General features: G+C 47.5%; 1 protein-coding gene across 1 annotated transcript in view; it reads left to right on the top strand.

The window, feature by feature from the left end:
* CAMKK1 (calcium/calmodulin-dependent protein kinase kinase 1, alpha) overlaps positions 1–21,658 on the top strand; it is an 82,550-nt gene that overhangs the window by 43,207 nt on the left and 17,685 nt on the right. Inside the window, exons 5-11 of the mRNA XM_014953323.1 lie at positions 77–128; positions 705–838; positions 3,079–3,115; positions 5,525–5,546; positions 7,538–7,626; positions 20,237–20,436; positions 21,139–21,192. Of these exons, the coding sequence (XP_014808809.1) occupies positions 77–128; positions 705–838; positions 3,079–3,115; positions 5,525–5,546; positions 7,538–7,626; positions 20,237–20,436; positions 21,139–21,192 (588 nt within the window). The remainder of the gene's footprint in view (positions 1–76; positions 129–704; positions 839–3,078; positions 3,116–5,524; positions 5,547–7,537; positions 7,627–20,236; positions 20,437–21,138; positions 21,193–21,658) is intronic.

Raw genomic sequence — 21,658 nt, 5'->3', positions numbered from 1 at the left:
CAGTCCCTGATGCCCAAAAACAATGAGCACTTCAGCTCTTGTTCAGTTTTAACACTGCTTTTTCTTCTTCCTTCAGGCTATGAAAGTCCTCTCCAAAAAGAAGCTCTTGAAGCAGTATGGATTTCCACGTGGGTATCTCACATGATCTACCTGTTGTCCTCAGCCAGGCAGGTCTCTGTAGGAACGTTGTCTGCAAGGACTGCAGAACTTGGCCTCATTTGAAAGCTGCCTGAGTAGTTGGGGACTGGTTAAATGCAGTGGGTAGTAAAAAGGCAGGCACAACCACAGGGAAATTCAGCACACTTTGTAATTGGGTTCCTGGCTTTGATTTTCTGAGTCTCTTTGAAGTGCTGACTTCCCTGTTGACCATCTGTGAAGCCTAATTAAGTGCTGGAAGTTAGGCAGGATGGACCCTGTCCTCCCAGGGGCTCTTCTACTCCCTCAAATAGCACTTGGCTCTAGTGGCATGGCCATGGGACCTGGCCAACAGACCAGGGTGGGAAGCCAGCAGGAGCTAGTCTGAACAGGGCTTGGAAATCTCACTTTTTGGATGGAGACTGTAATGCTTTGGGATGATAACAAGGTGATGAGATCTTCCAGAATAGCTGGAGGTATTCTGCAGAGGGGGCCAGTGGCTTCTCACTCCTGCATGCCAGGCACTGCTGAGAAATTAGTTTTTCCTCACCGTGTTATCACAATTGCAGGTCGGCCTCCTCCTAGAGGGTCAAAAGCATCTTCTGGAGAGCAGCCAAAACCCATGGCACCACTGGACAGAGTCTATCAGGAAATAGCCATCTTAAAGAAACTGGACCACGTCAACATCGTGAAGCTGATAGAGGTGAGCTGCTTCTCCACCCTAAGCTATACTGAAACAAGTCTGCCTTGTATTGCAATAAAGGGATATTTCTTCAAGCGCTCGTACTTCAGCCAAAATTGGTTTAAAATAGCTGTTCAGAAATGTAGGCTGGTGATTCCAAGCAAGATCATGCCAATTATGTATGACAAACTGACATACTTATCCCGGGCTTTGGGCTGGTACCCAAGAGAAGGCAGCTGGCTCTGCTGGTAGAAATAGCAAGCTTTGACCAGTGAAACTTGTGTGTAGACAAGCCTGGGAAGGTGCACAAGTGTAAGGCTTCAGTGCCATTTTCAATATTGGTTGAGGCCAGATTAGGACAAGTGGTGCCTTTATTGGTAGGCTGTTTCTCTAAATACAGGCAGAAGCCCAGGTTTTTCTGGAGACAGGAAAATCTATGTCCTTCAAAGCCCCTCTCTGCAGGAATCTCTAAATATTAGCCCAAGTTGTTCTCAATGCTCTGCAGCTCAGCACAGTGTACAGGGAGCAGTATAAAGTTATTTGATTAATAGCATCATCCAAAACAGCAGGTACATAAAGGTCAGCTGGAGGAACCCACCTCTCCCCTCAAGCTCTGCCCCAAATGCAGAAATAGGAGTCCTTTTTCTTTGTCCAATTTGAAGTAAATCAAAACAATTTATGTTTTTTCGAGAAAAAGGATGAATAAAATGGTTAGCAGTGCCTCAAGGAAAGCCTGGGTCAGGGTGTGTGTGGCTGTTGGTGGCTGCCACCAACCAAGAGACTGCCTCTCTAGGTTGAGGAGCAGACCTGAGCCAGTCCCTGATGCCCAAAAACAATGAGCACTTCAGCTCTTGTTCAGTTTTAACACTGCTTTTTCTTCTTCCTTCAGGCTATGAAAGTCCTCTCCAAAAAGAAGCTCTTGAAGCAGTATGGATTTCCACGTGGGTATCTCACATGATCTACCTGTTGTCCTCAGCCAGGCAGGTCTCTGTAGGAACGTTGTCTGCAAGGACTGCAGAACTTGGCCTCATTTGAAAGCTGCCTGAGTAGTTGGGGACTGGTTAAATGCAGTGGGTAGTAAAAAGGCAGGCACAACCACAGGGAAATTCAGCACACTTTGTAATTGGGTTCCTGGCTTTGATTTTCTGAGTCTCTTTGAAGTGCTGACTTCCCTGTTGACCATCTGTGAAGCCTAATTAAGTGCTGGAAGTTAGGCAGGATGGACCCTGTCCTCCCAGGGGCTCTTCTACTCCCTCAAATAGCACTTGGCTCTAGTGGCATGGCCATGGGACCTGGCCAACAGACCAGGGTGGGAAGCCAGCAGGAGCTAGTCTGAACAGGGCTTGGAAATCTCACTTTTTGGATGGAGACTGTAATGCTTTGGGATGATAACAAGGTGATGAGATCTTCCAGAATAGCTGGAGGTATTCTGCAGAGGGGGCCAGTGGCTTCTCACTCCTGCATGCCAGGCACTGCTGAGAAATTAGTTTTTCCTCACCGTGTTATCACAATTGCAGGTCGGCCTCCTCCTAGAGGGTCAAAAGCATCTTCTGGAGAGCAGCCAAAACCCATGGCACCACTGGACAGAGTCTATCAGGAAATAGCCATCTTAAAGAAACTGGACCACGTCAACATCGTGAAGCTGATAGAGGTGAGCTGCTTCTCCACCCTAAGCTATACTGAAACAAGTCTGCCTTGTATTGCAATAAAGGGATATTTCTTCAAGCGCTCGTACTTCAGCCAAAATTGGTTTAAAATAGCTGTTCAGAAATGTAGGCTGGTGATTCCAAGCAAGATCATGCCAATTATGTATGACAAACTGACATACTTATCCCGGGCTTTGGGCTGGTACCCAAGAGAAGGCAGCTGGCTCTGCTGGTAGAAATAGCAAGCTTTGACCAGTGAAACTTGTGTGTAGACAAGCCTGGGAAGGTGCACAAGTGTAAGGCTTCAGTGCCATTTTCAATATTGGTTGAGGCCAGATTAGGACAAGTGGTGCCTTTATTGGTAGGCTGTTTCTCTAAATACAGGCAGAAGCCCAGGTTTTTCTGGAGACAGGAAAATCTATGTCCTTCAAAGCCCCTCTCTGCAGGAATCTCTAAATATTAGCCCAAGTTGTTCTCAATGCTCTGCAGCTCAGCACAGTGTACAGGGAGCAGTATAAAGTTATTTGATTAAAAATCTCCTTTTTTTTTTTGTTTTTTTTTCTTCCCTGCTGTTCTTTTCCCCCTTTCCCCTTATCTCTCTGATATCAATTACAGGTCCTTGATGATCCTGCAGAGGACAACTTGTACATGGGTATGTGAGTCATTAACTGCTAACAGAACCGCCTGTGCTTAGACCTAGTGATGCAAGTAGGGCTCAGGGGCAATACCAGGAGGAAACTTGTACCAACTTCAGCAGACTTATTTTTTTTTTCTGAAGAGTTAAACACCTTTAAAGGCAGCTGGGATGGAAGGACTCCTTGCAGTAGGATAAGGCACCTTTGTGTCTTAGTAGAGTTGTGCATATCCCCTTGCCATGGGGACACTAAAAAGATGTGACAGCAGCTCTGCCCTCCCCTATGTGTATGTCTGTTCCAGTCCTAGAGCCAGGAGAGAAGGGAAGGGTGCAAGATGCTCTCTCCATACTCCTCCTCTAGGCTGTGGATAGTGGCAGTGACTCTGGAAGGCAGTCTTGTCTTAGGGTGTCCCTTCTTGCCCCTGCAGACACAGTGACCACCCTGCTGAGCCTTGGGACCTCCTAAGACAGCAGCACTCCTGCTTTGGCCTCTGAGCCCAGACCCTGCCATTGGGTGCTCAGTTGGGAGGCCATAGCTAACTGTCTTTATGCAGAGACTGAGGACTTTCTACCCATTTTTGTCTTCCTCTCTCCCGATCCTTGGAAGTGCCAACCACAGTCTAACCCCCATTTGGGCAAAACCTGGAGGCACAGGCCTGGGAGGTGCTGAGGTGCCTTCTGAGATGGGCCAGAGGAGGACATCTGACCCTATTAGATCTCTGCTTCCCTGTAACATTTCCTGATGAGACAATCTCAAAGGCTGCTTCTCATGAAATAATTATGGGATGCTTTTGAAGCTGCCTGTGAAAGGGGGCTCTGCCTAGCAAATGAAGCTATTTGCCTTTGAAAGGCCACTTTTCCCTTTCGGCTGAAGCCCCAGTGGCACTCTGGCAGCATTGAGAAGCAGCAGCCAAGGCAGACACACACGTGGTGGGGAGGGCAGCTGAGGCCACTGTTTAAAGGTCTGAACTCCTGGGGATGGAGAGAAGGGAAGGGATGAGATAGCAAGCTTTTTTGTGGAATGAAAATACATGCATGAGAAAGTAGAAAAAGCTGCAGAAAACAAACAAAAAAAACCCCCAACAAATCCAAACCAAAAGCAAGCTCTGCTGGTGGAGCAAGATAAGTCCCAGAAATGGCAGCAATAGGAGCAGGACAAGTGGGAAATGTCTTAGTCCCATTGGGGGTCCAAGAGCAAGCAGTGGCTGTGTCCCTGTTGTCCATGCCCCATCACCTCTTCGCTCCCCCATGCTCTGCCTGGGATCTGTGAGTGGTTGAGGCAGAGCCATGCAGGAAAATTGAGTTCCCTTGGCAGCAAGGGGAAGCTGTGAGTGCTCAGCACTGCTCAGGATTGGGCCTTCTGTGAGGGGGTTTCCTCCCTCCTGCTGCTGACCCAGCAATAACAGCGTCTTTCTCCTTCCTGACATTCCCCTCACAGCAAAGCAAAACGAGAGAAAGTGGAGTTTGCCCTTTGCTAATTACTGCTGGCGTTAAGGGCTGCTGTGAGCACTCTCTGCCGTGTGCTCATTGGGAAGAGAGCAGGGAATGGAGGGTGCTGACAGAAATCAGAGCAACCCGCAATAGCACAAGATGGTTGAATAATGAAATGCTGCCACAAACTGCAGCAGCTTCACCCTGGAGAGCAAGATGAGCCAATGCAGGCTGGCTTTGTACCTTCAGATGGTCTGACATGGCAGCTGTAGGCAGGGCTGCCTGGTGCTTTGGGGAGGGTGATCTGCTTGGATTTCTTGGAAGGTGCAAGAAATTCCTTAGTAATTCAGGAGGAAAGAGCTCTTCTACTCCATGAAGGCAGATTCTTCTGTTTGCAGAACAGGTCAAAGGCAGGATCAGAAAAACACATTGCCACTAACCTATGCTGTGGCAAATCCCCATTTAACCCCCTAATCAGACGTACAAACTCATGTGTTCTACAAACCTCAACTCACACCAACAAATCTTTTTCAGTTGCTCCTGCCAGGGAGCGTTTACCTCGTTGACAGCCATGTAGCTGTGCTGCTGATTGACACAGCACAAATGGAGCAACATGTCCTTACAGCATCTTATTTTGGTATCAGCAGTTTAGCAGAAATATCACACCAAACACCCTCCCTGAAGGTACTGAATAAGATGGGGCTGGAATCAGCAAGGGCTGACGCCGGGAGCAGTAGAAATGTGGTTGATAAATTATCACCCACTGTCTCCCTGTGTGGAGCTGGCGGGAGGTGGGGATATTTGTCTTTCCTGAAGAGATGAATATTTTCATTTTGCATCCTCTGGTGTCCTTGTCATGGGTGAGGGAAGAGAAGTGAGTAGAGATAAATTGATTTTGCAGGTATGGGAATGGATGTGGTTTTGTAAGTGCTAAAAAACAAATAAGCCCTGTCCTGTCTTCTGATTCATTCATGTTTTGATTTCCTTTTCTTGCAGTGTTTGACCTCCTGAGGAAAGGGTAAGTGGCCCTCCTGGGATCCCTTGTGTTGAAATTTTTGGTGTCCATCATTAACTTCCAAGATGAAATGGAGGTTTGATACGTACAGCGGGTCAAACCGCTGTCTGCAGGCAAGCGCAGGGGAGGCAAAATCCAGCTGTAGCTGCCTTTGCACTGTTACAGCCTGGAATGATGTGGTGAATAGTAATGGGCTGGGAGGACATGTCCTGGTGTCAGGCTTTGGTCTGGAAAACAAATTTGATGCCAATTCCCCATCAGGTGCCTGGAAGAAAAGGTTTTAATAGGAGTACTCTGCTGAGGTAACAGCTGCATTGTGGCTTCCTCTGGCACAAGGGGTGTGTGGCTGCATCAACAGTTACTCGCCACCCACTGCCTTATTTTGCCCCCAGCACTAACATATCATGGAAGGCTCTTTTGTTGACACATTCACCCATAGCAGGAGAAGTGATAAAATGGTGGGAGGCTCCTCACTGCTTTCTGGTGCACCTGTGCAGATTCTGGAGCTCTGCAGAGTCACAGTGAGGTCAGGAGAGCTGTGCCCAGAATACAGGAGATTCCTGAAGGGCTGCTTCTTTCTCTCTGGCCCCATGAACAAGCCTCCTGCAGGCAGCCAGCTCCAACGGGTTGCTGTTTAGAGGCTCCCCAGTCTCCCTGGTGACCAGGCTGATGACTATCCTGTCAGGAGAGGGAGAGGGGGGGGAAAAAAAAAGCTCCTATAATCAGCTGTGTCCAGGGAACGTGCAGCTTGGCCGAGCGCAGCCTGTCTGCCTCTAGCAGAAGGCAATTAGACTCCATTAGTGGCTCTGCCAGTCCCGCCGCTCACATTATTTCTCCCTGGTTTCAGCAGCAGAAAAATGTGCATGAAGAGGGAGGGAAGGCAGTGGCAGAAAAATGCAAATGGGAGATGAAGGTCATCGATCAAATGGCAGCAAGGGAGAAAAGAGAAATGCTGCAAGAAGGGTTTGCTGCTGGGGGCTAAGGAGAAGAGCCGCAGAGCCTGGTTTGGGCAATGGGCTGCTCTCAGCCAGGGTTTGGCTTGCAAGGACGGTGTCTCAGGAGCACTCCCTTAAATCCAGCTCAAGACAGTGGGCGTATGTCCAACTGCAAGGTCAAGCTGCTGAGCACAAGCAGGATTAACCCCCAGTGCAGTGAGGTCCTTAGCTCCTGCCATTCATCCGCTGGGGAACAGAAGATGCTGACTAGCTCTTACAGCCTCTTTGCCCTCAGCTTTCAGCAGGCACAGGCAGAAGAGGGGCTTTTAGAGGATACTGTGCATCTCTCAGCAGTGGCGGCATACAAAGGAAAGGAGAGGAGAAGCTGACCAGGTAACCTTGGCTGTTTAGGCCTGAATGGCTGAGTTCTGGTGGTGGCTGAACCCTGAACAGCAAAATGGGTTTTCAAAGCAGTTTAGCACAATGCACTGGAAATATGCCCACTTAACCTTTGAGCCAGTCGTTCATCTCTAGGTTCTGCCTTGGTTTAGACTAGCTGCACGCAGATGTTGCTTCAGGACTGAGCCCCAGCATGCATGACATCCAGTGCACAGCAATGGGGACTGTCCCACTGCTGCCTGGTACCTCCTGGTGATGCTGATGCTCACATCCATGAGCAGCTTTAGCCAGAAACCATAGGCCAGATCCAGTTTTGTTCCTGTCACTACACTTTTCCCATTGGGACTCTGTGTGAATGAAGTGTTTGCCCTATTTTGTGCAGACAGCAGCAATTAATCCCGGTATTGGTGAGGGCTCTGTGGCTCACACTGGCTCGGGGACTGTGCAAAGCCACCCATCACTGCTAGCCGAGCTCACTAATGTAGGCTTCACCACATCCATGAAAGGGTGCACCTCCATCCTGTGTCTCAGCACCCAGAACCTTCTGGGAGCCTGGCCCACAGTGCTGGGGACATAGTGATGGTGAATGTGAAACTCCTCCTGCAAGGAGTGTTACTGCCATTCTGCAAAGTTCTTAGTTACTCTCCCTTGTCCCAACAGGCCTGTCATGGAGGTACCAAGTGACCATCCCTTCAGTGAGGAGCAGGCTCGGCTCTACTTCCGAGATATCGTCTTGGGCATCGAGTACTGTGAGTACCACCAGCACTGACAGCAGCTTTGCAGAGCGTGTATGTTGGCCTCCTGCTGGGCTGGGGAGAAGTCTCTTGACTCTGGTGGGCTGTGAGTCGAGCGAGCAAAGTCCCCTCTAACTGCATGTGATGGGTTTGCAGTTGGTGGTGGCCCCGCTCAGCTCAGATTCACAGATGCCAGGAGCAGGTGTTCCTTAGAAGGGACATGAAGAAAACAGTAGCCTCCTTTTGTCTTTTGTCCAGAAACTCCAGCAGCAGAGTTTCTGTTTGTATCCTACTTGATAATCATCACTATTTTTCAGTAAATCATCTCCCAGATTCTTTGCTGAGTGACTGTCCTGAAGAGTGCAAGGAGGCCACATTAGATCTGTGAATGACAGCAGAGATTTTTCTGCCCCCTTGTAGCTGACATGTCCCCACTGGCATGAACCTGACCAGAGTGGGAGAAGAGGAGTCCCTGAATTGAGGACATGAGGTAGAGCAGTCTATGTGCTGGCATCCTGTGAGCATCAGCCCTGAGGAACAGCAAGGGCTGGTGTTTCTCCTTGTGGACCTAAATATGAGCAGGAAGCTTTTGCAGAGGCAGTTCGTGCCTCACAGATCTATTAGTCTTCCAGAGAAGACAACAAACATGTAGATAATGTGGTCCTGTTACTGCATTGTGTTTATATATATGTGTGCCAAATAGCTTTTGATTAGATCCATTAACAGTAGCTTACAAAGAAGTCTTTTTGATTGGATGGCCTCTTGTGGGTTAATAACTAGACAATCAGAAAAGTAGGAATACAGGTTTCACAATGGACAAAAGTCACTAGTGCAGTTAAACAGAAATCCATCATGTGGCCTGGGTTGTTCAATGTAATGACCATAAAATAAATGAGCAGAAAAAGGGTAGAGTACAATAAGAGAGATTGGTGATGACATCTAATTATTCAGGGTAGTTGTTAAAAATGACAGCAAAGACTGGCATGAAGATGCTATCATAGCAAGGGAAGGCATGATAAAATGGCAGATAAAAATTCATGTTGCTGACTGCAGGGTAGTGCATGAGGGGGAGAAAGAACACTAAAAATATGTACATCGTGACGGGCTCTAAATTAGCTGTTCTCACTCAGACTTTGTTCTGGATAGTTCTCTTGAAAATGCCAGCCCTTTACTTAGTGACAGTCAACAAAGCTAACAAGATTTGGGAAATTACTGAGAATGAAAGAGAGAAGAAAACAGAAAAGGCCCTCATACATTTATTTGGATTTGTAAGAGCTCTTAAATACAGGCAAGGAGTATCTTGAATACTTTGTGCAACTCAGCTCAGCCTGTGTTAGAAATGGCTCTCTAGAACTGAAGAAAGCTTGAAGTCTTAGAACTTCCTCTATATAGAGACAAGACCAAAGCTTTTAAGATTTGGAAATTGTCATGGGAAGGGATGATATGATAGAGGATTTTAAAATCCTAAGTGTCAGGGAATTGGTCAACAGGGAATGAGTCGTCTCTGAAAAAAACAAGAACTGAGGGGTAGCAAACAAAATAATCAGGTAGCAAGTTTAAACCAGAAGGAATTGCTCTCTCATGTAGTGTGTAATTAAACTATGATACCTATAGCTAGAGGAGATAGCAGGTGCCAGAACTATATGGGCTCAAAGTGATTAGACAAGTCTGTAGAAAAAAAGAGCATCAAGGACAATGATATGTGAGGAAGCCGCAGAGATTGCCATTGGGCTGCCTAAAGCAGGGAGTGTGTGTACTGAAGGTGTTCTGTCTCTCTGCCTGATCCTTTTCCCCAAGCTATTGGCCCCACAGGAGATGGGGTGCTGGTGTAGGTGGCCTTTGGTTTGGCTCCTCTTCCATCCAGCAGCTTGTCCACACCATCCTTGAGGTTGTTGCTGGGTGGACCTGCCAGCAGAGATAGCTGCAGTGTGCCGGGTTCCTGGAGACTGGTCTAGGTTAGCTTGGCATCTCTCAGGTGTGGCAACCTTTTATAAGCCTGACTGACTTTGACAGTGCAAGCACACAGTTTTGGTGGCACATCTGAAGGCAGAGCAGCCAGCAGGGAGGCACAAGGACACTTGAGCAAGCAATAGTCGTCCCCAGTCAATGAGCAGTGCAAACTGGGAAAGGTCAGATGTGTGAGACAGAGCTGTGTAACCTTCCCTGTTTAGTCCAAGGTGAGATTTTTCCAGCTGTTTCAACCTTAGGAGATAAATATCTGCTTCTTTCACAAACGAAGGAATTGTTTCAAATGGGTTTTCGAAAAGCCAACATGTTGCTGTGTCAAACTCTAAAGGAACACTTCATGCTGCCATAGTGCTTTGAGCCTCAACTGCCTTTGTTTCACCCATCTCTGGTGGCTCCTGTGAGCTCAGCAGCTCCTCAGAGCAAGCCCCTCATTTCTATAAGGCTTTTGTTGAAAACTCACCTTGTGTCAAACCCCTCCAGAGAACAAGTCTCTGAGTGTGGTAGACCTTGCTGAGGTGGAAGGTGGTTTGCAGTGCCCCGGTCCATCTCTATGCTGAAATACAACACCACCTCATTGTGTTTTTCTAAAACCAGTAGGAGGGAATGAAATCAATGTTTGCAAGTCTGTGATGGTCCAGAACTTTTCTAGGTGTTGCCAAAATCAGTCTGGTCACCCCAGCAAGTCAGTGGAAATGTATATATGAATGGGAAGCACAAGACTGTTTTTTCAGTAGAATTTGAAGAGTGAAGACTGCAGCTTTTTATATTCACATTAGCATTCATATTGTAGCAGAACCTGTGTGGCTCAGCTGGGAGATCCAGGCTCTGCTGCGCTGGATGCTGCTGGCGTAACGGCTCCTGCTCAGAGGAAGCTGTAAGTTTAGAAGAGTTAAAAAGAAAAAAAAAAAATTAAAGAGTGGGTAGTCCTAGGTGGAGGGAGTGAAACAGGGCAATAAATTATAGGATGCCCAAGCACTCCCAACAACAGGAACAATAGGATGCTTTATTTTGGGCTATTGAGTAACCACTTATTTTATTAGCGAATGAAAGTTAAAAATGGTGTTCTCTCAGAACTGCTGGGCAAATGCATGGCAATTATTATGTAATTACAGGGGAAAAGTGCACCGTTTGTGCACGCTGAAGGAAAAGTGTTGCCAGGCAATCTAGAGATTGCAAGGTAATTTTAATGTAAGCACACATAATTGTTATGTAATTTGTGAGACTCAATAACCATGCAGCTGCTTGAAGCTCGCAGTCGTCACAGCAGCAAATGCATCATTGCTGGTTGGGTTTTATTAAATTAGAAGTTGTGAACTGGATTTCTGTGGGAGCCTGCAAGGCGCTAATCCAGGCCAGTGTGCTGCCCTCGGGGCAGACGGTACGCGGTGAGCGGGAAGGGGCTGCAGGAACCAAGCTGATGGGAGATGTGGGCTGACCCTTTAAATTACTGGTGGTGGCATCTCCTCCATGGCTGTGTGTATGTCTGTAGGGACTGGACTGCACTGGTTATTCATGATGCTTGCCTGGGGTGGGGGGCTGGCTCTGGAGAGAAGCGTTGGAGGGAGGCAGTGGTCCATGTGATGAGAGCAGAAACTCCCCGTGCCAGGTGGGAAGCTTGGCTTAGGGAGAGATTTCCTGGAGGGAGCAGAGAGCTTCTCCATGCAGGCAATGGCATGGTGCTGCCTTGCTTTGTCAGCTGCTTTTGGCTGGATCTCTGGGTTTGCTATGTTTAATACTGGGAAGTGCACTTTGATACATGTGTGGTCCCAGCTTCATTCATTGAGCTGTGAAGAGACAGAGGCAGATTGAATATTTGAGAGCTGGGGAGATCTGCCCATGGTAGAGAATCCCTTCCTCTAGTCCCTGAACTGCTGGGAAAATATTTTAGGCTTAAGTGTGGCAATATTAACGGTTCATCTGTTTTCATGTGTCTGTCTTAAACCTGGCCTTAAACCTAAACTTCAGGAGTAATTTAAGCACGTGCAAACTTTAATTCCTACCCTGGTGAAATGTACCTTATGAAGGAAATTGCTTTTTCTCCTGCTTGCAAGACTTCCCCAGCACTGACAGCATTACACACACATCCGTGTGAACTGGGGAGGCAGGCTGTCGACTCCGTGTTGTAAGTACCACTGGAGTGGTAATTTCAGAACATACTTAAGTGCTTTGGATGGAAAAGTTTTGCTGGATTATTTGTGTCATTAACTAAAGCATGTGCTTAAGTGTCTCTGTGAATTGGGGATGTGTGCAATTACCTCCCTTTCCGCTTGTAACTTCCCTCTAGTAGCGCTTATTTAAGTGTTAGTCTCCCTTCTAGTAAGGCAAACATTGCTTTCCCAATGACACTCAGCAGAAATAGATGTGCTGGATATTGAATAGTTGCTGAAGGAGTTAGCAGCTGCAGCAGGAGACAATCCTGGCAGCCAGGAGGTAAGTGCAGTGCTCCCCGCCAGCAGGTTTCTGCTGATGCCAGGAGTGACTTAAGAACAATCGTGCCCTCTCTGTGCCACCTCGGGTTTATAGACCTCAATCACATCTTCGGGGTGGCTTTTCAAGGCTGCAGAGTGTCTGTGCCAAGTGTCTTTCCGCTCCTTTGACTGTCTGTTAGAAAAATCTAGTGGTCCTGGAGCCCCCCAAGCCTTAGTAATTGGGGGCACAACAGTATTTCAGAGTTGTCTTCTATGGTAGATGTGGCTGAAAATACTTACTGCAGGAGCTGATGGATCCCTTCCCCAACAAAGCTTACAAGTTTGCTGGACAAACACAGATATTCTACTATTTTGCTTCTGATATTGTGGATATGGTGACACCTGAATGCAGGTTTGACTTCTTGAAGACAGTAAAATTTCCTTCTGGGTTGACTTAGTGGTGGCTTATTTTTAATAACTGCACAGTAAATGGTTTTGCTGAATGAAGGTGAATTTGATGTTGTGCCAGTTTGCTTTGGCAGGTGAACAGTGGAAATCAGTACCAGGTGAAGTGTGTAACAGGAGGATTTTCTTCCAGTGTCAGGCTGCTGTCTGCTGGCCAGAAATGTTTTCTTTAGTGTGAGCAGGTGTGTGGTTCAACACAAGAAGCAGATACCTTAAACTCTTCTCCAGTGTTGGGAGAGATTTGGGAGCTGTAGGAGAGACTGAGAGAGAGAAGCGTACTCCATCAAAAGACATGAGGGATATGCCAGGCAGGTGTCCCAGTTTAGTTTTGGGACACAAGTAGCTCTGTTTAGTAGGAGCCAAAGTAAGGAATAAGAATAAGCAAAGGAAAGGTCTGTCTGAGCAGGTAGCCTGGCTGTGACACTAGCCAGGAGCAGACACTTAGCATGCACGTGCACGCAAGCTTGACCCTAGGGAAAACCTGCTGACTTGCACAGTCAAGATGAAACACAGCAGCTGTCCCTTCTGCTGTTTAGCTGCAAGCTCAGTATTTTATCTGGCTCATGATAAGCTGAAACAATTGCTGTCACTGTGGCTTAAAGGAAGAAAAAGCATTATTTATAGAAAATGCACGCTTTCCCTACTGCAACTGTGTCTAAGGAAACTAAGGGTGGCGGTTCTGGTCCTCTCCTTGGAGGAATGCTTTTCTCATCATTATGAGCTATTGGGTTGAAGCTAAAACTGTTGGGAAGTTACTTTTCCAGTGGCAGTTCTCTGCAGGGCTCTTGTATGAATGTCTGTGATGCTCTGGAGCAGTAGCAAAGTGCCTGACGTGCAGATCAAAGCTGTTTTTTCTGAGATACGACTTAATCTACTTGATGAAATTATTCTCACATATTTATCCATTATCTTAAAAGGAAATTTAACCAAATGAAGCAACAGCTGAGTCAACACAGCCTTGTCTATTCCAAAGAATCTACTGCAATGCAAACCCAGGGTGTAGGCACTCTCAAGCATCAGTGTTGTAGATGAGTGTGATCTGGTTTGGTTCTTGGCAAAGGCTCAGATCTCATTTTGCTGTGGGCCAGCAGAGTTGGGACACCAGTCTGTGATGGAGCTGCTGTGGTGGAGCTACTTTGGTTTGTGTGCCTCTGTTCCTGTGTGTGGAATGGAGACCTGCTCCTTCCATGCCCCTGCCTCTTGCCCGTGCAAGTTCAGAGACCCTCAAAATGGAGCATGTTGAGAAGAGGGGCTGGCTTGTGTTTTATCACTTGCAGAGCTCTAGATAATGATTAAAAAAAATAAAATCTTTCATGTTGCTGCAAGTGTTGCTGATACTGATCGATGAGGACTTTAAGAGTGAGAGTAATTAGCTGGTGAAGCAGATCAGAGAGATGTGCTAGAGCCTCTTAAGAAAGATCAGGCAGTTTGATTTTTCGTTGTTGTTGTTTGATGTACTTACGTGATAGTGCTTGGGGTTAGACACGTCCCAGGACACAGACTGTGCTGTGCTTGCTGCAGGTGCCCTGCTCCCCACTTCCCGGTGGTTCCTTCAACATTGGCATGTGCATAGCCATGGCAGGAAGCTCTCAGTGTCCTCTGTGACTGGTGATATGTGGTGCTCACATGGGCTGGAGGACAGGTGTGTAGAAGCCTTTGGCAAGGCTATGTCTCCTTCCTTTTCCCCATTCCTTCCTACCAGAAGTATCCCATACCTTATCCCTTCTGCCAGGAGCACGGTGGGCAACAGAGTGCTGGAGGTGGAGCATAAATGGAAGCTGAACTCTTCCAAAGGGCTGGGCAGTGCTGGGTGTTGAAATGAAAAACCTGGGCTTAAGCAGCAGAATTCTGATGGATGCAGCAGGAGAGTGGCAAAGTAGCGAATAGAGATGAGAAAATTGAAGTGGGAATTCTCAGCTGCTGCATGAGACCCCTGCAATGAGCTGAGCGTGGGGGGAAGGTGTTCCCCTTGCACAGCCCCCTTCATCCCTCTCCCCCGGCGCTGTGTCGGTGGAGCATTGTGGACAAGTACAGAGCCTTCTGTTTTAAGCTTCTGCCTGGTGGTGCAGCGTTTTCCTTGGGAAGGGTGTTAAATCATTTCTTTGCTACAGGGGTGATGTGAGTAATACTAAGCAGACTCTGCAGTAGCACCATATGGATTGCTTTTGCCCTTGAATGGGAATGGGATTCTGTTTTTAATCAAGTACAATTCAGCATCAGCCTCGGTAAATAGCAGGATATGTCCGTGCATTACAAAGTTTTACATGTATAATTTTTAAATGGGCTTTTAGCAAGTTGCTATTAACCTGTTGGTGCTCTAAGGTTTCCAGAAGGGAAAGCAGTAAGGGGCATCTTTTTTAAAAAGGACCAAGGTACAATCTGTCTTTTTCTAGCACTCCTAGCTCTGCTGCCTCTTGGTCTTTGCTGGCTGTTAATCTAGGCAGACAGTTCCCAGGTGTTTGCTTCTGAATGAAAAGGAAAACCTATTTACTCTCGGAATAGCCTGCAGTATCTAGAAATGAGGAGCATTTGCAAAATGAGTTGCGTGTTGTGAAAGAAGCTGGCTTGTCCCACTGAAGGCAGCCAAGGGACTGAACAGAAAGAAACGATGCGCTCAGCGGGGCTTCGCTAATGAGCAGTGATGGAGCAGGGAGACAGAGCAGCAGGAGACCTCAGGAGAGCCCAGGCAGGGCTGGGTGCTGTGCTCAGGCAGGAGCCAGCTGGCCCAGCAGCAGAGATCCTCCCCAAAACCTGCCCCTTTCTCCAGCCCTACCTACTGTACCACAGACACTGAGGATTCACCCCTGCCTGAACCCCACTTGGTGATGCAAGTGCTGCAGGATCTCTAAGCCACAGAAGTTTACAGCCATAATGCTCCAGGCTCTCAGCCCTGCACTGAACCTTCCTGAGTGGTGAGATCCTCTCAGGGACAATGTGCACCAACAGCAGTGATGACACTGATGATGTTTTGTGACCTGGAAGTACAAACTAGCTGGTCGCTCCCTGGACAGCCAGCACCTGGAATATTTGTAGGCTTGGAGGCATCTGGATGGCAGAGTACCATCAGGCAGTTGTGAGAGCTTGGCATTTAAAGACACTCTTTCAAGGGTGAGAAACCATGTTTGTGGTGCTGATGAAATTATGGGAGAAGTGGGTGCAAACTGCCTGAAACTGTTGAAAGAACGTGAGTAATCCAGGTGTGGTGCTGGAGAGGCTTTCAGAGAGTCCATCGTGGGACAAGGTCTGCCCCAAGGACCAGCTGCAAGGTCATGGGCAGCTTCTCAGGGAGCTGTGGGTGCTTTTGGTTTTTTTTTCCTGCCCTGTTAGGAAGGTGTGAAAGCAGGAGAAGCGGGGAGCCCCAGCATGGGACACCCCACGTCCCTGTTGCTGTGAGAGCTCTGGGTTACTCTGTTTTGTACATAAACACCCAAACTACTGTGTCCATGCTGCTAATACCGACTGAATTAAAATACATCATAATGAAGAAAAAACACAAAGCCCTGAAAAGCCAAATTTTCAAGAAGACCTTTTATTTTGGGTAGTTGTTTCATATGGGCTTGAATTTGAACACCCAAATATGGGTTCATCCCAGCTGCTATAGGCAGTAGGTGCAGCGTACCTGCTAGGGGCTGCGTCTGAAATTAAGAAGGACAGAGGAAGATGGTCCTTTCCCAACTGTTGCTCACACTTTGATGTATCTCTCCACCACATAGCATCAGCCTTCAGCAGGCTTTTCTTAGGTGTGGGTGCTCCATGCCCAAAGTCAGGAGCCTTTTAGGCATGACTTCCCCTGTTTCTGACCACCCCAGGGCTCTAGGGTTTGTCAAAGTCCAACTTCAGATATGCCCACCTGGGCTTTCTAACACAAGTTGTGATGAAAATATTGTACATGGGCCCCCACCTGTCCTGCCTATTTCGTTCACAGGGTGGTGAGGTTTAGCAAAGGAGTGTTTCTAACGTGTTCTGGGATCTTTGCCTAGGTGATGCTCTAGAAGTCCATGGGATTATTATTCAGATGCAAATAGGCTTGAAATACTGTTACCTTTCCACTGAAGTGAAGGATGGGTCTAATAAAACCGAATTTAACGGAGTGCTGCAGAATCAGATTCCTCCTAAGGGCTCTGTAATATCTTACATTGTTTCATTTTCATTATGAAGAGGGATTGATCTATTCTTGAATCTGGTCAGTCTGTACAGAAAGTGCAGAGCATCTCAGGACCCAGGGAAGTTGTTCCAGAGAGCTGCTGACCTCTGCTTTCAGAGCAAAAACCTTTCCAGGTAAAAGCAACTTGTGGGACCATTTTGTCAGTTTGCCAAAGCAGCTTCAGTCAAGTGCTTGGCTTTGGCCAGCTCAGCATGGATTTTAACCTTGGGAGGGATGCAGACAGGTACATGTGCATGGGAATGAGTGGTTTTTAGCTGTTGATGTCCACCTTGTGTGTAGCACATGAGTCCTGGGAGGGAGCACTGATGGGATGGTCCTTCCCAAGGCTGTATCCAGCACCCACGTCCCCATGGCTGGATTTCAGGGCAGTCTCACTGAGGCTGACATATCTGCCTGCTTTGTGACTGTTTCTGTAGTGTTGGGAGCAAAATACCCAACCTCTCATTGTGGCCAGTCTCTTTGAGCAGGATGCAGAGTAGCTGAAAGTTCCCTCTGGAAGGCACAGGCTCAGCTTAGGGGTTCCCAGCTCCCCATGGAGAGAACTAAGGGGAGGTCATGGGTTGGTTTGAAAGAAAATCCCCAAATGCTCATGGTGGTAATACAAATGCTTTATGTTTCTTTAGTGCACATCTTGGGTTTTATTTATGTTGAAAGTGCATTTTCTTCTCTAGTGTGCCTGATACAGCCCTGCTCCTGTTTGCTAGCAGTTGTGTCACAAGGTGTCCTTAGCCACAAGGGCAGATGAGTGTTTTGGTTTTGGGTTGTGGCTTCCACTGACATTGAATAATGACCCTAACAAGGCTGCCTTTCCTACCTGCTGCTCTTATGTCTGCAGAGGGAAGGAACTTACTCCCAGGTGCTTCAGGCTGGTGAAATTAGAGGGTTAATTTGTGACTGTGTTTAACTGACTGTGGCTGTCAGCTGTTCCCCTTGGGTGACTCCATGGGTTGTGTGGTTGTCCCTTTGGTACAGTCATTAGCAGTCTGGAGGGTATCATTAGTGATAGGCTTCTATTTTTGAGATGCTTAGCTCTCCCTCTGGAGTTCTGCAGGGATAACACCATCTCTACCTCTGCGTGTTGTGCTGGAAATGCAGATCATGCTGGTTTAACGAGTACCTTCCCAGCAGGACAGCTCTGTCCCTGGGCTCCTTCCGCAGTGTGTGGCAGTGATACTTGTCATCCTGCCTCTTAGCCGGTCAGCCTTTGGCCAGCCCTGCTGAATTAATTGTTTCTTGCTGTCCTCCCTGATAATGTGTTATCTGTGAGACATCTGGACTTGCAGCAGAAGCTAGTGGGCTGGAAAGTTTTTCTGCACTTAGTGATGTTGATGTCCTGCAGGTGAGCAGTCCTGCTTGCTCTCTGCAGTTCTCAAACAAGCCAGTTTGTTGGTTTTTTTTTTTTTCTATTGCCTACAAATGGTCTTGGGAATGATTTTGGGGGAATCTTTTACTCTTATTTCTTCAGCCCTGTGTTGTACTGGGCTGTACCAGTGCAAGGCACAGTGCAGGAGAGGATTAAGATGGTGCATTTTGAAGGCAAAGCCCATTTTGGATAGCTGTGTAGGGGAGGATGCCCACATCAGCTGGCAGACTGGGACTTTAAGAATTCTATTTCTCCAAAGCAGAAAAGGGATTTCAGGTTGCTTTTGTCAGGTTAGCATCTCCACACCAAATCACATCTGCCAAGAAACAATTACTTGCTCTTGTAAGTTTTATAGCTGTGATGGAGCCTTGTTCACTTACACCATCTGGTGCTTGGTGCACAATTCCTGTCTCCTGTCCTTCTCCCCTCATGGCTATTGCCTCTGCACAAGGCAGCTGCATAGGGGAGAGGATTTGCAGATAGCATAAGTTTTTGAGCCAGCTGGCACAAGATTTTCATTACTGTCACCTAAACAGTATAGTGAAGTAGCACGATGTATGGGTTGGATGCTGCTCTCAGCACCACCACTCCTGGTCTGACCGGCCACTTTCCCCCTGTGCCCATCTCCTTGCCATCCCAGTTTGTTATTATTTGAATCGTGGGCCAGGTTTGCAGACACCCCTGGCTGACACTGCGCTGCGAAGCGCTGGGACGTGTCAGGCTCACTCTGAAAGCTCAGCCTCTGCTCCCCTGACCCACAGGCACTTGTGCTAATTTTTTCCTCTGAGCAGTCGAGGTCAGACTGTCACTGTCCTTAACACGTCAAGCACGTGGATGTTCTGGTCTGGGAGGCACAAATGTTCATTGACCCTAGTGTTTGATGGCTTTAATTTTGGGGATGAATGTATTTTATTTCTTTGTTCAATGTTCATATTTCTCCTGTGCTTAACAACCAGCAGTGCCCAGACCTGCTGGGTACCAGGCTGAGACGGGCACTGAACAAACACAGAGCATCTGGCAAATGGCCCGTGTTTTTCCTCTACTTTTATTAGATTGTGCAAAGGCAGGGAATGTCTTTTACAAGATTAATAGTTATTTGATACGGGAATTGGTGTGTGGTTTTGTTGGGGGTTATTTTTTCTTTCCTTTACAGAAGAAATAATAAAAACTGTAGCATACCTGCTTGCCTAGTGTAACTCCTTCAATTTTCACAGCTGTAGCTCCAGGGATGTACTTGTGTGGCCCATGTATATTTGTGGCCTGTATTTATTTTTTTTTTGAGGCATTGGGAATCTTAGCCTTGTGGTGTCGGGCATGATACCAGACACCTGCCTGAAAGGCAGCTCAGCCCCTGAAGGGAAACTTCATCCCTGCCTCGCTTTTTTCTTTTGCTCTCCCTATATTACCATAATGAAATGTCAGCTTGCCCCACCAGCTTTGCTGCGGAACAGATGTCTTCTCGTAATTATTGTTGTTGCAGGGTTTTCAGTGTTTATCCTGACTGTCTAGCTGGGCTGTTACAGCCTTAACTGGCTCGCATCACAGTGCGGCCACGCAGTTGCTGCACATCTGGAAGAGGATGTAAGCACCAGTGCTCTCCAGTGGGCTTGTGTCTCTGGTCTCCAGATCAGCTTTTTAATGTCCCAAGGACATCTTGCCCCGGCACTGCTTGAAACTAAGGAGATGTCCTTGCAGAAAAAAGGGCCTGGGAATGTAGTGATAGGACGAGGGGTAATAGTTTTAAATTGAAAGAGGGGAGATTTAGATTAGATGCTAGAAAATTCTTTGCTGTGAGAGTGATGAGATACTGGCCCAGGTTGCCCAGAGAAGCTGTGGCTGCCCCATCCCTGGAGGGGTTTAAGACCAGGCTGGAGGGGGCTTGGAGCAACCTGCTGTAGTGGGAGATGTCTCTGCCCAGGGCAGGGGGGTTGGAACTTGATCTTTTTAAGGTCCCTTCCAACTCTAACCATTCTATGATTCTAAAAAATGTCTACAAGGGTGACTTCCCCTCCGCAGACATGGCCTGCTTGAAAAGAGCAGAACAGTTACATGAAGTTTGTTCTTTCTTGATCCTAAAACACAAGCTGGGATGTGCCATAGGGCAGCCTGCTCTTGTGGCAATGTGTTGACCATGTCTGTAAAGCAGGAAAGGGGTGCCTGAGCTTGCACCTTTATTTTCATCCTCCTGGAGAGGTTCCCCCTGGATGCATTGGCAGCTGTGGCAAATCATGTTCCTTTTTTTGTTTGTTTTTCCAGTGCACTACCAGAAGATCATTCACCGGGACATCAAGCCTTCCAACTTGCTCTTAGGAGACGATGGACATGTCAAAATTGCTGATTTTGGAGTCAGCAATCAGTTTGAAGGGAACGATGCCCAGCTTTCCAGCACGGCAGGGACACCAGCATTCATGGCACCAGAGGCCATTTCAGACACTGGCAAAAGTTTCAGTGGAAAGGTAGGTCTTTTCTCACAATCTTGTGGGACCCCCAGCCATAGCACAAAGGGCAGCACCACACTCGCATCCTTTGTGTGTTGCCCACCCGGGGACTGGGGTGGAGTTTGGGGTGGTTTTTAAGTAAAACTAAAGCTCTGATTCTGTGTCCAGTCCAGGCAAAGCTCACATTGGTTGTTCCCTGCAGTGGGCAGACAGACTCTGTGGATCCCTGCCCAGAAGGGAGCTGTGTTAGAGCCCTTTTCCTGCCCAAAGGGAAAGGAGGAAACTCTTGATTCCCTTCCAAAATAATCAAGAGGCACCGGGGGCTACTGGGCACCGAGATCATATCTTGATCCCCTGAAAGTGGGAGGCACTGCTGAGCGCCATAACACATAATAGGATCTAATGGGGTTTTTGTGCCTGGAAAAGACTTTTGAGGCTCAGCACTGAGTGATGTCATCTGCTGTCAGAAAAAAGGGCTGCTTTGCTGGTCACTGCGCTCCACAGCAATGACAAGGGAGGCGACGTCTGGCCCAGCACAGTCCTCATTCCCCAGGCGTGCTACAGATGCCTTCAGGAGCCCAACTTCAGAGAGGCTCTGCACAGTAAAACAGAAAATATTAAATGCCTACAAATAATGTTCTGTGAATGAGTGGGAAAGTCTAGCTCATTCAGATCATCTGTTTTACATCTCATTTACTGCCTGCACATTCTTTTTTTCAGGCACTTGATGTATGGGCCATGGGAATTACCCTGTACTGCTTTGTTTACGGGAAGGTAAGCTGGCTTTCAGGCTCTGGACCTCTGCATAGAAGTGTCTGCCTGCATCACTTTTGACTCATTCCTTTCCAAATAAAGGCAAATATTAGAAACAAAGACTTATCTTCCGCAAGCTCCCATTTTCTCAAATCACCCTGTGGTTGAGAAGGGGCTGATATTGTGATCTGTGGAAAGGATGGGTTTTAGAGTTGGCCACTATACTCAGAGTAGTTGTTTGTGCTACAAACCCACAGCAGCATCAGCAGCACCAACAGTGGTTTGTCAAGGGGTTATCCATATTGCCTGTATTTAGAAACAAGCCAGATAGAGCCTGGAGAGAGGCATGGGTTTGATCCCAAGCCACTGCAGCACTTTAGGAAACCAGATTACAGAAAACTTTTGTCTGGCAGAGCTGAGCTGGGCCAAATGGAGACCACTTTGGCAGAGCCAGTTCTTCAGAGCTGCCTTCTGCAAACTCCATGTC

Source organism: Calidris pugnax, unplaced genomic scaffold (assembly GCF_001431845.1).
Source record: "Calidris pugnax isolate Ruff unplaced genomic scaffold, ASM143184v1 scaffold133, whole genome shotgun sequence".
Taxonomy (NCBI): Eukaryota; Metazoa; Chordata; class Aves; order Charadriiformes; family Scolopacidae; genus Calidris; species Calidris pugnax.
This window is presented reverse-complemented; position numbering and strand designations above follow the sequence as displayed.